Below are 12115 nucleotides of genomic sequence, written 5' to 3'. Positions count from 1 at the left end.
GTTTGACTTGGTTCGGCCGGTTTGAGCGGTCCGGCGGTTTTTTTGAACACCCCTAGTTAGATTGGTCAATGTAAAACTGAAAAGTTAGGGGAGAGGGAGAGGGGTGTAATTCCTTATTTGCAAAGATCGAAATTCGGAGTTGTACCTAATGCATTCGACTTCATTCCTGTTTCTAACTTCATGTTGGCTTCAGCTTGTCCAAGTAAAAGAAAAGCATGCCGACTACAAACAAACATTTACATATGTGGATTTGCTTCCTCGGGTATCACGGTCAATGTAAAAGAATCATTTTTGGATCTTTTCACCACAACTTTCATCGGTTTTCCAACTTTATCCCCCATAATCTCAATCACCTGTAATTAAATACTATTATTATGCAAGCATATGAACATGAGTTATGTTTTAAACACTTTGAAGTGCCTAAAAAGCACTTGTTTTGTTTTGGGAATAAAACTATGCAGCTAGACCTAAACCAAACTGACCCTGTAAATCCCACTTGAAAATAGACCTACCCTGTACCCCAAGGATTAGAGTGGTTGTTTCCAAGACCCCTGGCTTGTGCAAGAGTGAGAGTTTACTTGTGTTTTTTCTTCATAAAGTTGAAGCATACCTCTTTTATGCTTCCAACAGGCCTCCCCTCAAATTCAATGACAACATCTCCTGGACGGAAACCAGCTCGTTCAGCAGGGGATCCTGGGCTTACCTGTTCAGACAAGTTAATTAGCTGTTCAACAAGAAAAAAAAAAGGACATTCTTGGAAATACAATAAGATTACCATAAATATGAATATCGTAGCCACTTTTATGATAAGCGCAGTAGCTTGTTAGATTTAATGTGGTATATGCTAATATTTTTGGTTTTGCATCATCCTGATTTCCGAGCCTAGAACTGAAATTGAGCTAAACCAAATGAAACTATCCCTGTATATCCCACCTGGATGTGGGGTAGCCACTTGATCATCCCTCTTAAGGGATCATGCAGAATCAGATAAATAAATTGAATTTCATGTGTTACATTCAAGAAAAATCATACATCAGGAAAAGATGAAATGAAGCATACCATAGGCACAAGAACACCTCTGCTAACATCAGGGAACGTCACATCTTTCTCCTTGAGCTGAGCAACAATCATATCATTTAGATCAAGCATTTTCAGACCAAGCCAGGGTCGCACTACTCTCCTACAACAGTCATCTATCAGGTAAAGACGAGTGCCAAAGTTTTCAGAATATGAAACAAACAGGATCCCTTAACGCAACAAACAGGCAAATATGTATGATTTAAGACTGCCGCATATTACAAGTTCAAAAAAACTATATAGACAATTGTGTCGTTGCCACCATAAACAGTTTGCACCATTGATCTCACAATATATAATAAACATCTAGAATTTAGTTTCATTAGCTGATGAGCAAACAAGGCCAAAAGCTCCCAAACACCTCAAACACAAAGAAGTAATGTAATGGATGATGCAGTTACCCCACAAGCAGCTTCAAGAGACGATACTGGTTGGTCCACAATTATGGTTTCATTCTTTGTAGAAGTATCAATTTGAAACATGATTAAGTTTTGAAGGAACAATAATCAAAGATAAAATTCGTATATATGTGTGTGTATATATATATATATATATAGAGAGAGAGAGAGAGAGGCACAGATAAGATATAGAACCTTAATTGGTCAGAGTGGATACAAATAACACAAGATGGAATATTTGAACACTTGAATTCTCACATAACATAAATTGCATTCATGAGGATCCCTAGCAAATTTTGATAAAAGAGCAAAGAGGAACCAACTTGTGGACTGCAATGAAGTAGTGTATTTTTAGTAAATGTTTACCCATTTCTTTTGAAATGCTCTAAAATTTTGGAAACCGAGTCGATTGGTACAGAAAAGCTCAAACCATCAGCTGCCATCACTTTCATGATGTTAACACCTATAACTTCTCCATCAATATTAACAAGAGGTCCACCAGAATTACCCTATACCAAGAAGACCAGAAGAGAATAAGATGAAGTCAAAAAGAGAAGAACAAACTCACTAACTGTTAATCGCCCGAGTATAACAACAGTAATTACTGAAACTTAGGCTGACAAGGTATTAGCCTGTAAAGCACACATCCTTCAACAAGACATTGAGCAATCCCATTGCAAGTAAAAGCAAACAAGCAAAGGAGAAAAAGGAAGTATGTGACAACGTAGCAGCGACCCCAAATCCCATCCCTCAGAAAGAAAGAAAAGAACTCTAAAATAACATATTATGGCAAAAATGAACAAGAAACTAGGTTTGGGATCTTTCTGTGAGTTGTACTCATCTTCAACTTTGTTCAATGCCTGATGAAATCCTTCTCCAAAAAAAACCAACCTATAAATATCCTGTTTTAAATTTGTCTGGGTACCAGAACATAAACAAGTTCCCCCCACCCACTGTGGCAGAAAGAAAGAGAAGTACCAAAGACGGATATACAAATTCACACAGATAAGATATTGATCAAAATTTACAGTACCCCATTGATGGCACAATCAGTCTGCAAATACTCTCTCCGCATTCCTCCGAGACCCAGATCACTGCTCTTACGATCAACACAGCTAAAGACAGACAAAAAATCAGTTGAAAAAAGCATCAGCTGTAGTGAATATTTCCACCATATTTATCCACCAACAAGAAGAACACGACCACGAAAGATCATCATACGCTCAGGCATGGAGCAAGTGTCGATAGTTCTATGAGTTCACTTCAGTCATATAAAGAGAAAGCTCATTTGTGTGATAAGCACTACTTAAGCAGTGAACAGTATTCAAATCATGCTTATTTTCATTTTCCTTGCCTTACAATACCAGCTGTAATTGTGTTTTGAAGAGAAAGGGGGCAGCCCAAGGCTACTACCCAATCACCAGGACGCAGTGAACTTGAAGACCCAAGCTTTGCAGTTGGGAGTGGAGTTTTAGATTTTATCTTCACAATAGCAATATCAGCATGCAGATCGGCGTTCACCACTGTACCCTCAAAACTACGGCCATCTTGTAATGTCACTTCAACCTGCAGCAAATAGTAGTAGTGACTGACAATTAAATGTTCGACAGACATTGGTATGCCTCAAGATGGAAGCGTTATCCTGATTAAGCTGGTGTAACAAAGAGATGGGCAAATGAGGCTCGGATTAATAGCTATGGTAAAAGATTTGAACACTTGATGGAGAACCAAAGAGAGAAAATACAACAGCATAGTTTAATGAGGAGCTTCACCCACATAATAACAGCCAACAGGTATGAAAAGATGCTATCCTCACATAATAACAGCCACAGGTATGCAAAGATGCTATCCTCACATAATAAGATCATGGTGCCTGCTCTATGCAGCCTCATTCATGCAAGAGATACTAAATGCAAACTACAACTTACCACCCTGCCAGCACTAATTCCTCATTGTTGCCTAATAAACAACTCAATATCAGTTGTCACAAGTCACAACTCACAAAGTGTAAAAAATCTAGTAATGAATGTTGTTCAGGACAATAACTGCTAGCTTGCATAATAACTTCAGAAACATCAAAGATCACCATTACAAGAGTTACTTAGGACAATATTGAGCAAGTACGGTACACTATGGCCTACCTTTCCTTTGGATGAAGATGAGAAGCCTTGAAAATCAACCACCACATGAGCACATGTCAATATGGTACCATCATCATCTATTATGGTTCCAGAGCCAATGCTGTTCCCCACGCTCATCCCACGGAAACCTTCAAGTGGCCATCATTTGTTTAATAAGGTTACTACATTCTTCAAGTTGCAGTTATATATTCTCAAAATAAACCTGTTGGAACTGAAAGATTGACGACAGCAGGGCCTACTCTAGCAGCTGCATTGGCAATTGTATCCCGGCCCAAACATCCACAACAGGGTTTTGGTGGTTCACTAGCCTCTTTGAAGGGCGCTTCTTTATTTACATCAGTTGCAGACACTGAGCTAGCACTACAAAAAGATATAGGAGGGTTTCCTACAAGTACACCATGCAACTGATTATAAGAATGATGATAAGATGTAAATGAAAAAGATAAGAGAAAATGAATAGAAATGACAGACCACATCCTGAAGGACCCAAGGAAGGAAATGGATAGTCGGGCACAATGTCTGCTGTACCCCATGCTGAAGATAATGTGTAACGCAATGGTACTGGAATGGAAAATCGTATCGACCTATCTATAGTATGAACATGGAAACATTGGAATTACGAATATGAAGGTAAATAAGAACAAGGAAAATGGTTATACAAAATAGCCTCTAAATTTTACAATTTGTTGCTTCTAACCAAAGGGTAATTTGATAATCTACTAAATAGAAAGTAAGCTACAGCTATCAGTTTCCTAGTTGCTTACCCTAAAAACAAAAATCACCAAGCTTACAAAAAAAGGTGAATCAATCATAATTGATCTTTGCAATATTTTTTTTTAATAAAATCATAGCAACAAAAGCCATTAGACCATATGTTTCCCATAGCCAGATCTTTCCAGATTTCAAGAAACGATACAAACTGAATGGCTCTTTTCCTTTGTTGTATTTGACAAAGTTGTACTGCTCAATACTTGATCCAAAGGATCTCATTCTTCTACGACTTTCAAAGTTTGAAATCCTTCTGATAATTCTTTTGAACTAAACAAAGAAAAGAATCTTCTTCGCATCATAATAGCCTAAATTACTTTTTACTGTTTACACCATATAAGAATGAACTGAGAAGAAATTGAAGATGTGAAAATGATAAAGAATAATTTTCATAAATAGGAGCAAATTTTAGAAAACCTCCTGCCATTGTACATATCAGAATGCACAAATCCCAAATCCGTTTTTCTTTGTTTATACAAAATTCCGATATCAAATTCTTATTTATGAAAATTGCCAAATCTTTGACAAAATTCCAACGTACTACTCAGACTTTGGATTTAGAGCTACATTCTACTCATATGGCCAAATAGGCTGTCTCAAAATCGATGACATGTATTTAATTTTACATTTGAGTACATAAACAAATCTTTAGGTGTAGCTCTTTCCATATAACTTGAGATAGTACCATTACTTTTTGACTAAAAATCACGAATGCTAAACCGAACAGTTTCATCAGAAAATAGGATACCATATCCCTAAGTCTGGAACAGAGGGAGTAGCATCTAAAATCCAGACAGTAATTCAACAAAGGCTTATACTCCATCCTTTCCACAATTAGAGTCCAGATTGGGAGAGAGAGATTTCCAAATAGGTAGATTCATGAAATGAAATAAGGGTCCTCAAGTCTAGCATAACAACATCAACCCTTGTTTGTCCCATGACCAGGGCCAGCCCTGGCCACGTGCAGCCCGTGCGGCCGCACAGGGCATCAAAGCCTAAAGGGGCATCAAGTTGTCATCTATTACTAGTTTTGGGTTTAATAATTTGGGAATTAGACAACTGAGCTTTAACTATAAAAACGGCCCAAGGCCTAGTAGTGATGAATACTGAATGCACATCATGAACCGGTTAACGCAATCATTCCAACAACTCAATCTAATTTATATTGTTCTTCAAAGTTCGGCTATTTCGATTTTCAAGGCATGGAGTTCTCTTTCCAGCCGATTAACGGTCATGAAATTAGATTCAAGAAATCAAAGATGGAAATCTCGCTATGCTGTTATATCGGTCAGAATACGAAATATCGGTCAGGACCGATATTCGATATATCGGTTATATCGGTGATATATCGGTCCAAAATAGCGGTTAACATAATATTTCTTAGAATTATATATATAATATGCATTAATTAGAGTTTAGAAATATAGTTTCAAAATTAAAACATCACATCATCTAAAGTGTTCAAAAACGAGCTAATATAAAAGAAAGAAGAAGACCGTTGTGGAGGCAGATCAATTTCAGACCTAATTTAAGTTAACAAGCCCAAAAAACTAGGCCCATGAAGTAACAAAAGCCCAAATATTTAAACCCTAAAAAATCGATATATCGGTCCGATATTTAAATCAAAATATCGCTAAAAATCGGAAAATAACGCCGATAATATCGGGGACGATATTTATGGACCGATATTTTCTCTAGGAGCGATATCCGATATATCGCCGATATATCGACGATATATCAACGATATATCGCGATATTAACAGCATAGAAATCTCGAATGACTGATTTCTACTGTTGATTGAACTTACCGAGTTGTTGTATGAGTCATGTTATGATTTATGAATCTTTAAATCTTTTTGCAAAAAAAAATCTAAATTTCTAACTGATTATTATAAAGTTGGGTCATGCGGTCGTATGGTTACTGACCTACTAGGCTAAGTTAAGGGGCTTTTATCATTTTGATAATGGGTCTTCCTCTTGCATATTGAAATATCTGAGAATTGAAATTCTCAATGCACATGAGCACATCACTATATCAACATAGATGGAGCACACCACACAACATTAATAACATATTGTGATATTGTCTCAATTATTGGGCACTTGTTCTTTGCAATGCATTGTAACATAGATTATGAATATTACAATTTATTATTGTTCTTTTGACCTTTGTTTACTTTGGGGTTTGGCATTATCGCATTAGATTTAGGGGTGTTTGATTGATTTTTTTATTAAGGTCTATATGCATAAAGTTGTCTGTATGAATTAATCTGTTTGTATAAGTTGGAAAAGTTTTTGTTTAAGAGAGTTTTTTCGCAGATATAATGAGCGTTTTTTTAGTTGGAAGAGACATGTTTGGAAAAAAAAACTTGGTTTTCTATATAAAACCCCCCCTAGAAGCTTACTGGATAAGTCACTTTCTATATCATTAAGCCACTACGAAATAGTCATATATAGTTGAGCGAATAAGTTGTTAGTTCCATTAGCCTTTAGTCGCCTGTAACTTTTGAGTTTTACTTTTTGCTTACTATGACAGTAATTTGGATGTAATTTACTATTTTAGTTCAAAACTAATTATAGTTTTTCTTGTCTTTAAGTCTCATATATTGAAATAAAGTTTCTATTTTGCTAATTTCAATTTAGAAAAGGGAAAACTGAAAAAAAAGGAAGCACGATCTTAATCCATGATTTATCTTTTTATCATTCTATATTTTGTATTAGGGGTTTTGGTTTTTATGTCCTCCCATTGTATTTTTTATTATTATATTAACACAGGGATGAAACACTTTGAATAGGTTTTGACCTCTTTAAAAAATTGCATGTTTCGTTGTTTCATTGGCTTAAAAAAATAGGTTGGGGGCATTTTTTATTATTTTGGAACAGCATCAAAAATCTTAGCACCTCCCTTGCCCATGACTTGAGAATATGGACTTCAATTGCGGAATGGAGGTCGCAATACAGCTAACAAAATGCTTCTCATTAACAACTATCATCTGTTTTATGGAGGGGTAAAAGAACGATGCTAACCAGAATCTTTGCTATCAAGCATATAGGCGACTCCTGATCCCCCAGCAGCCAATGCTACTAAACGAGTGAATCCATTATCTTTTAGCAAAGAAATTCTTCTCTGAAGATGATAAACAATAAACAACGAACAGGAAAGGCAATTAACGATCGCTACATGAACTCTAAGTTATCAAATGTCTCCATAGAAATTGAACAGAAAAAAGGGGATGCATCTTACCAACAAATATCTCATGATTCAAGCAAAGGAATTACGTCTAAGAAATTGGATGTAGAACCCTAACGAAAACCCTCAATGTGATGCTCTGTTTCTACTTTCTTCCGGAGAGCGTAGGCAAGAAGGAAACGTAAAATGTTTAAATCGAGTCCCTGAACTTTTGTATTTTATCATCTGGGCCACTTCCTTTGTATTTTTGTTAAATAGACCACATAACTTGATTTTATCAAAATATTAACACAAAATAGATAATAGAGTAAACTACAAATTTGGTCCCTATACCGATGAATATCAACCCTTTTACCTCGTGAATTGTGCACCAATAAGCTTGACATATATCAGACCAATTATCGTTAAATCTTTTATTTCTCTCTCGATAAACAAAACAGTAGTTAAACTCACGACTAATGCATTTATAACACAAGACTTTACTACTCAAGCTGCGATATATACTCATGGTCAATACATCGCAGGATTCATCATCGCATTTGCAGAGCTCAAGATTGTCAAAATTCAAAGGTTTTTTATGTACTTAGTAACCTGTGATGATTGTGAAAGCTACTGCAGATTGTCTAGCAGTGGTTTTTTGACGCTCGTTTGAACAACCTCTGCAATTTTCAACAATTTTATTGTTCAAGTTTCAGAAGTTAACCTTCACAATTTACTTGTACCTAATTTTGAAAAAAATTATCACCAAACATGCCATTTAATGAAATTAAGTAAAAAAGTATTAATTGCAATACATTTATAATTCATCTATTTATGTTAACTACAAATGTATCATACCAATTTAAGTTTTCATTACATTGTCTTACCAACCCACAAACATCGGCAAGAAGTTAGCAACAGAAATACCTTTTCAAATGCGATAAAATGCAAAAAAAAAAACCCATTGATAGCTAAACCCTTCGAGATTTTGCAGATAAAAGGGTAGAAAAGTTTGAGTTGTCATCAAATGTTCGTGTTTGTGGGACACTTTTTGTGTTATAATACTTGAAAATTGAGAAGTTTATGCAAACACAATGATAATTATGTTTGATTGAAAAATGCAACTGATGTAAGGAAGCAACTGAAAACGAACATCAGTGTGTATTATTTATCCTTCTTCAAGTAGCTGCATCTTAATGGTTTGGTTTTATTTATCAAAACTATGAGCATAAACCTATTTTGTTTAAACTTGTATCCAACAGATATAACAAACTGTATTATCTATACAATAGTGAAGAGAGCTTTAGAAGCAGATGCTAAGAAGTAAGAAGGTCATCTATACACTTGCTCAGTGGTGTGGATGAATCTATACCTCTGAAAGGCTATAGCAACTAGTAAATCATGCAAGTATACATGGCTCGCTAATATCGTTCATAGCAAGTAATGATGGTAAGAATACTAGATAAAAGTGAGAATGATGAAGGTGTGAGAGAAAGAACATGTAGGAGATGGGTATGAAGTGTTGTAAGGGGATATGTTTAGCAACCCCCTATATAAATTTGAGTTATAATTTTAAACCGATTCACGTACAAGTTCTGATTAAGATTCACATGTTAATGTATGTTAGGATTCGCAAGTTCATATATGAACCAATATACACCTGATTATCACCATCTGATAATGGTTAGTTAAGATCTTTTGTGTTTAGTTCCGTTTCAAATGATCAATGAAGGAGATCCAATTTCATGTTCGTAGATGAGATTTAGGCAAATGAGATTTAATTCGATTTTTTGGATTGTAAAGTCTTCAATGATTTCATGGTTAAAGATTAGATCAAAAATCGAGGATTTTTAATATCTAAAAACGATTATAGAAAAAAAGATAAATTAGGATATTTTATTTTGTCCATAATTCTATATATTATATATGTCTTTCACTTAAATAAATAAAAAAATCTAAGATGAATTACATATTTGATTTTTTAAAATTCACGTATGAATTTGAGTTATAATTTGAATTAACGTTTTCTGCAAAGAAAACTATACGGAGGCAGGGTCATAAGGAGATGGAATGTTCTCAGGATCCGAGGAGGGCTCCTGCACATTAAAACCTGTTTTTTAGCTCCTAAACTCATTTATTTCACACCTACTCTTTTCGCTCTCATTAACTTTTGGTTATGGATTATTTACTTCACCCAAATTGATCCCTTCAAGTGTATTTAAGAGATTGGAGCTAAGATTCAAGTATTAGGTGTTTAGAGCTTCAAGATCTTCATCTTCTCCCCGATTTTCCAACATTGTTGACCATTTTCTAGGGTTTTCTTAATTGTGAGTTCATCTTTGATGGTTCTCGTATACTGATTAAGAACAAGATATCAATAAATACAATTAAGAACATAATATGAATGAGGAAGTCATCATGTCATTGATTATTCAACTGTATATGAGTACAGAGAATCTAGAAGGAAAATACGTACAAAGATTACAAATCTAGTTGTCCAGATCACACTAAAACAGATCTAGCAAACTCCTATTTATACATGAAAGGCTAGGCTAAGGTTACAGAACATTGTAATGCAGATAAATGAATATCTAACACGTGGCCTAATATCTTGAGTTTCAATCGTCAATCTTGAGAAATAAATCTGAATAAATTAGCTAAATACCTAACTATGGACAGTGTACCCAGAGTTAGTTCCGAACTCGGATAACACATAGTCGAACTCTGGAAACTTTAAAGCTTTTTTGTGTACCCGTATTCTGGAAGCACTTCTTCGACTTAGCTCCAAACCTTGATCCCATTCATGTTATATCTGAACTCTGAATTAACTCTAAAGCCAAGTCTTCAGACTTAGAAAAACATTTACAACTTTGAACCAAATTTTATATTTCTATAATCATATACTTTTATAAAATCATATACATGTTATATATTTTAGTTCCTTAAAACTTTTATTTCATATTTGAATAATTCTATACCAACTACGTCAAATTTGTGATTTTTGGAACTTGATGTATTTTGATGAAATAAGTATGGAGAATGCTTTTATACACAATAGGAGTGATTACCTCAAAGTTTGATAAATTTTGAAACCTAAATTTGAGATATTCATATCATTGGATTTATTAGTAAAATATGGTTTTACTCACTTGATGATAATTATATACAAATGATGATATGTTGGGTACAAGGTAACGTATTTGGAAGGTGAAATACCTCAGACTAGAATGCAATGGATCCATAGGCTTATAAGTCGACTTATGGTGATTAAGATGGGATAATTATTCCCACATCATGGCTAGATAAAGAAAATTATATAACCGAGGGACTCGGACTACAAACAATGGATGGTTGAACTCGATGACCTTGTATGACTCGTAACAATATATTTCTAGCAAAAAAGCATATCTTAGGGGCCGTTTACCAAACACTTATCCGGTAAGTGCTTATTGGTAAAATTTAACACTATCATTTACTTACCGAGTAAGATTTTAGTCTACCAAAATGGTATCGTATGCAACAATTTACCCGGTAAGCGCTTACCGTAGTAAGAGTCGTCGCCCTCACTTACCGGGTAAGACTCTTAATCCTTATCTCGATCTTACCGGGTAAGATTCTTGGTTCTTATCATATTCATCCCATAAGGTAATGTGACTTGGTGTTCACTTATCCGAATAAGCGTTTGGTAAACGGCCTCTTAGTCACTGGGACTCGAACTACAGACCATGGGTAGTTGAACTCGGTAACCAATGTACCATAATAGAAGATCTATAACATTGAAGTGTGACTTATTTTTATGTTCCGCCACTGTCAATGGTAAATTGGGTCTCCTCATCATCTTATGATACTTTTCACCCTTCCAAGGGTAAATTTAACTTATTTATATATAAAACGACTTGATTTAAAGCAATGTCTCAAGTTTTAACTGTTTTATGACTTTATTCCATAATATTATGTTCTCACTAGACGTTAAGTGGAGCGACGGTTGCGTTACGGGGAATTTTTTGGGATTGCACTTTTGGAGATGCATAGCGTCACACGCTGATAGAAATCTTTTGATGAACGTAGCGACACCCGATTTTAATCATTACTTAGTTTGGTTTAGATTATTAGGTTGTTGGCTACCATTCTCTTGATTGTTGTAAACACTTACATTTCCTCGTTAATTGGGTGATTCTTATTATTAAAGTATCGTTTGTATAGTTGGTTTTCCTCCTTAAATTTACACCTATTTTAGGGATGTTACAGAGTAGTTCATATAGTTGTCTCGGAAAATCTTCAATATTTCCATTGTGGTGTAAGTGTGGGTATTGGATACTATTCTGTTAATACCATTCTTACATAATAGTTTCAATTAACATACTGGACTGTAAAAACCACATGTTGACAGTATGGTGATGGATGTGTCCTTAGCATGATTATAATGGTATAATTTGTAAAAAAAAAAACATTTTATTTTAATGTATTTTAGTTAATATGTGATCATGTATGTTAATATAATAAAATTATAAAATAAAAAATGAATAACTAAGGAATAAAAAAAATTAAATATATAACGATAA

The 12115-nt window shown here is 34.7% G+C and overlaps 1 protein-coding gene across 1 annotated transcript; it reads right to left on the bottom strand.

Annotated features, from left to right (window-relative positions):
- Nucleotides 1-143: 143 nt before the first annotated feature.
- On the bottom strand, nucleotides 144-7706 carry LOC112505655 (putative protease Do-like 14). Its single transcript, XM_025109549.1, has 11 exons — nucleotides 7629-7706; nucleotides 7412-7511; nucleotides 4088-4204; nucleotides 3819-4001; nucleotides 3617-3744; nucleotides 2830-3041; nucleotides 2509-2590; nucleotides 1842-1984; nucleotides 1060-1180; nucleotides 611-703; nucleotides 144-353 (listed from the first exon to the last, which is right to left on the bottom strand). Exons 1-11 carry the CDS (start codon nucleotides 7641-7643, stop codon nucleotides 237-239), a joined length of 1311 nt encoding a protein of 436 aa, XP_024965317.1. The 5' UTR covers nucleotides 7644-7706; the 3' UTR covers nucleotides 144-236.
- Between the last annotated feature and the right edge of the window lie 4409 nt (nucleotides 7707-12115).

This window comes from Cynara cardunculus (assembly GCF_001531365.2).
Source record: "Cynara cardunculus var. scolymus isolate 2C chromosome LG 2, CcrdV1, whole genome shotgun sequence".
In the NCBI taxonomy this organism is placed as follows: domain Eukaryota; kingdom Viridiplantae; phylum Streptophyta; class Magnoliopsida; order Asterales; family Asteraceae; genus Cynara; species Cynara cardunculus.
This window is presented reverse-complemented; position numbering and strand designations above follow the sequence as displayed.

Coding starts and splice junctions, on each gene's coding strand:
- LOC112505655 (XM_025109549.1), bottom strand. Junction 4,205..7,411: donor GCTTGATAGCAAAGATTCTG/GTTAGCATCGTT, acceptor TTCATACTATAG/ATAGGTCGATACGATTTTCC. Junction 354..610: donor CTGTTGGAAGCATAAAAGAG/GTATGCTTCAAC, acceptor ATTTAATTACAG/GTGATTGAGATTATGGGGGA.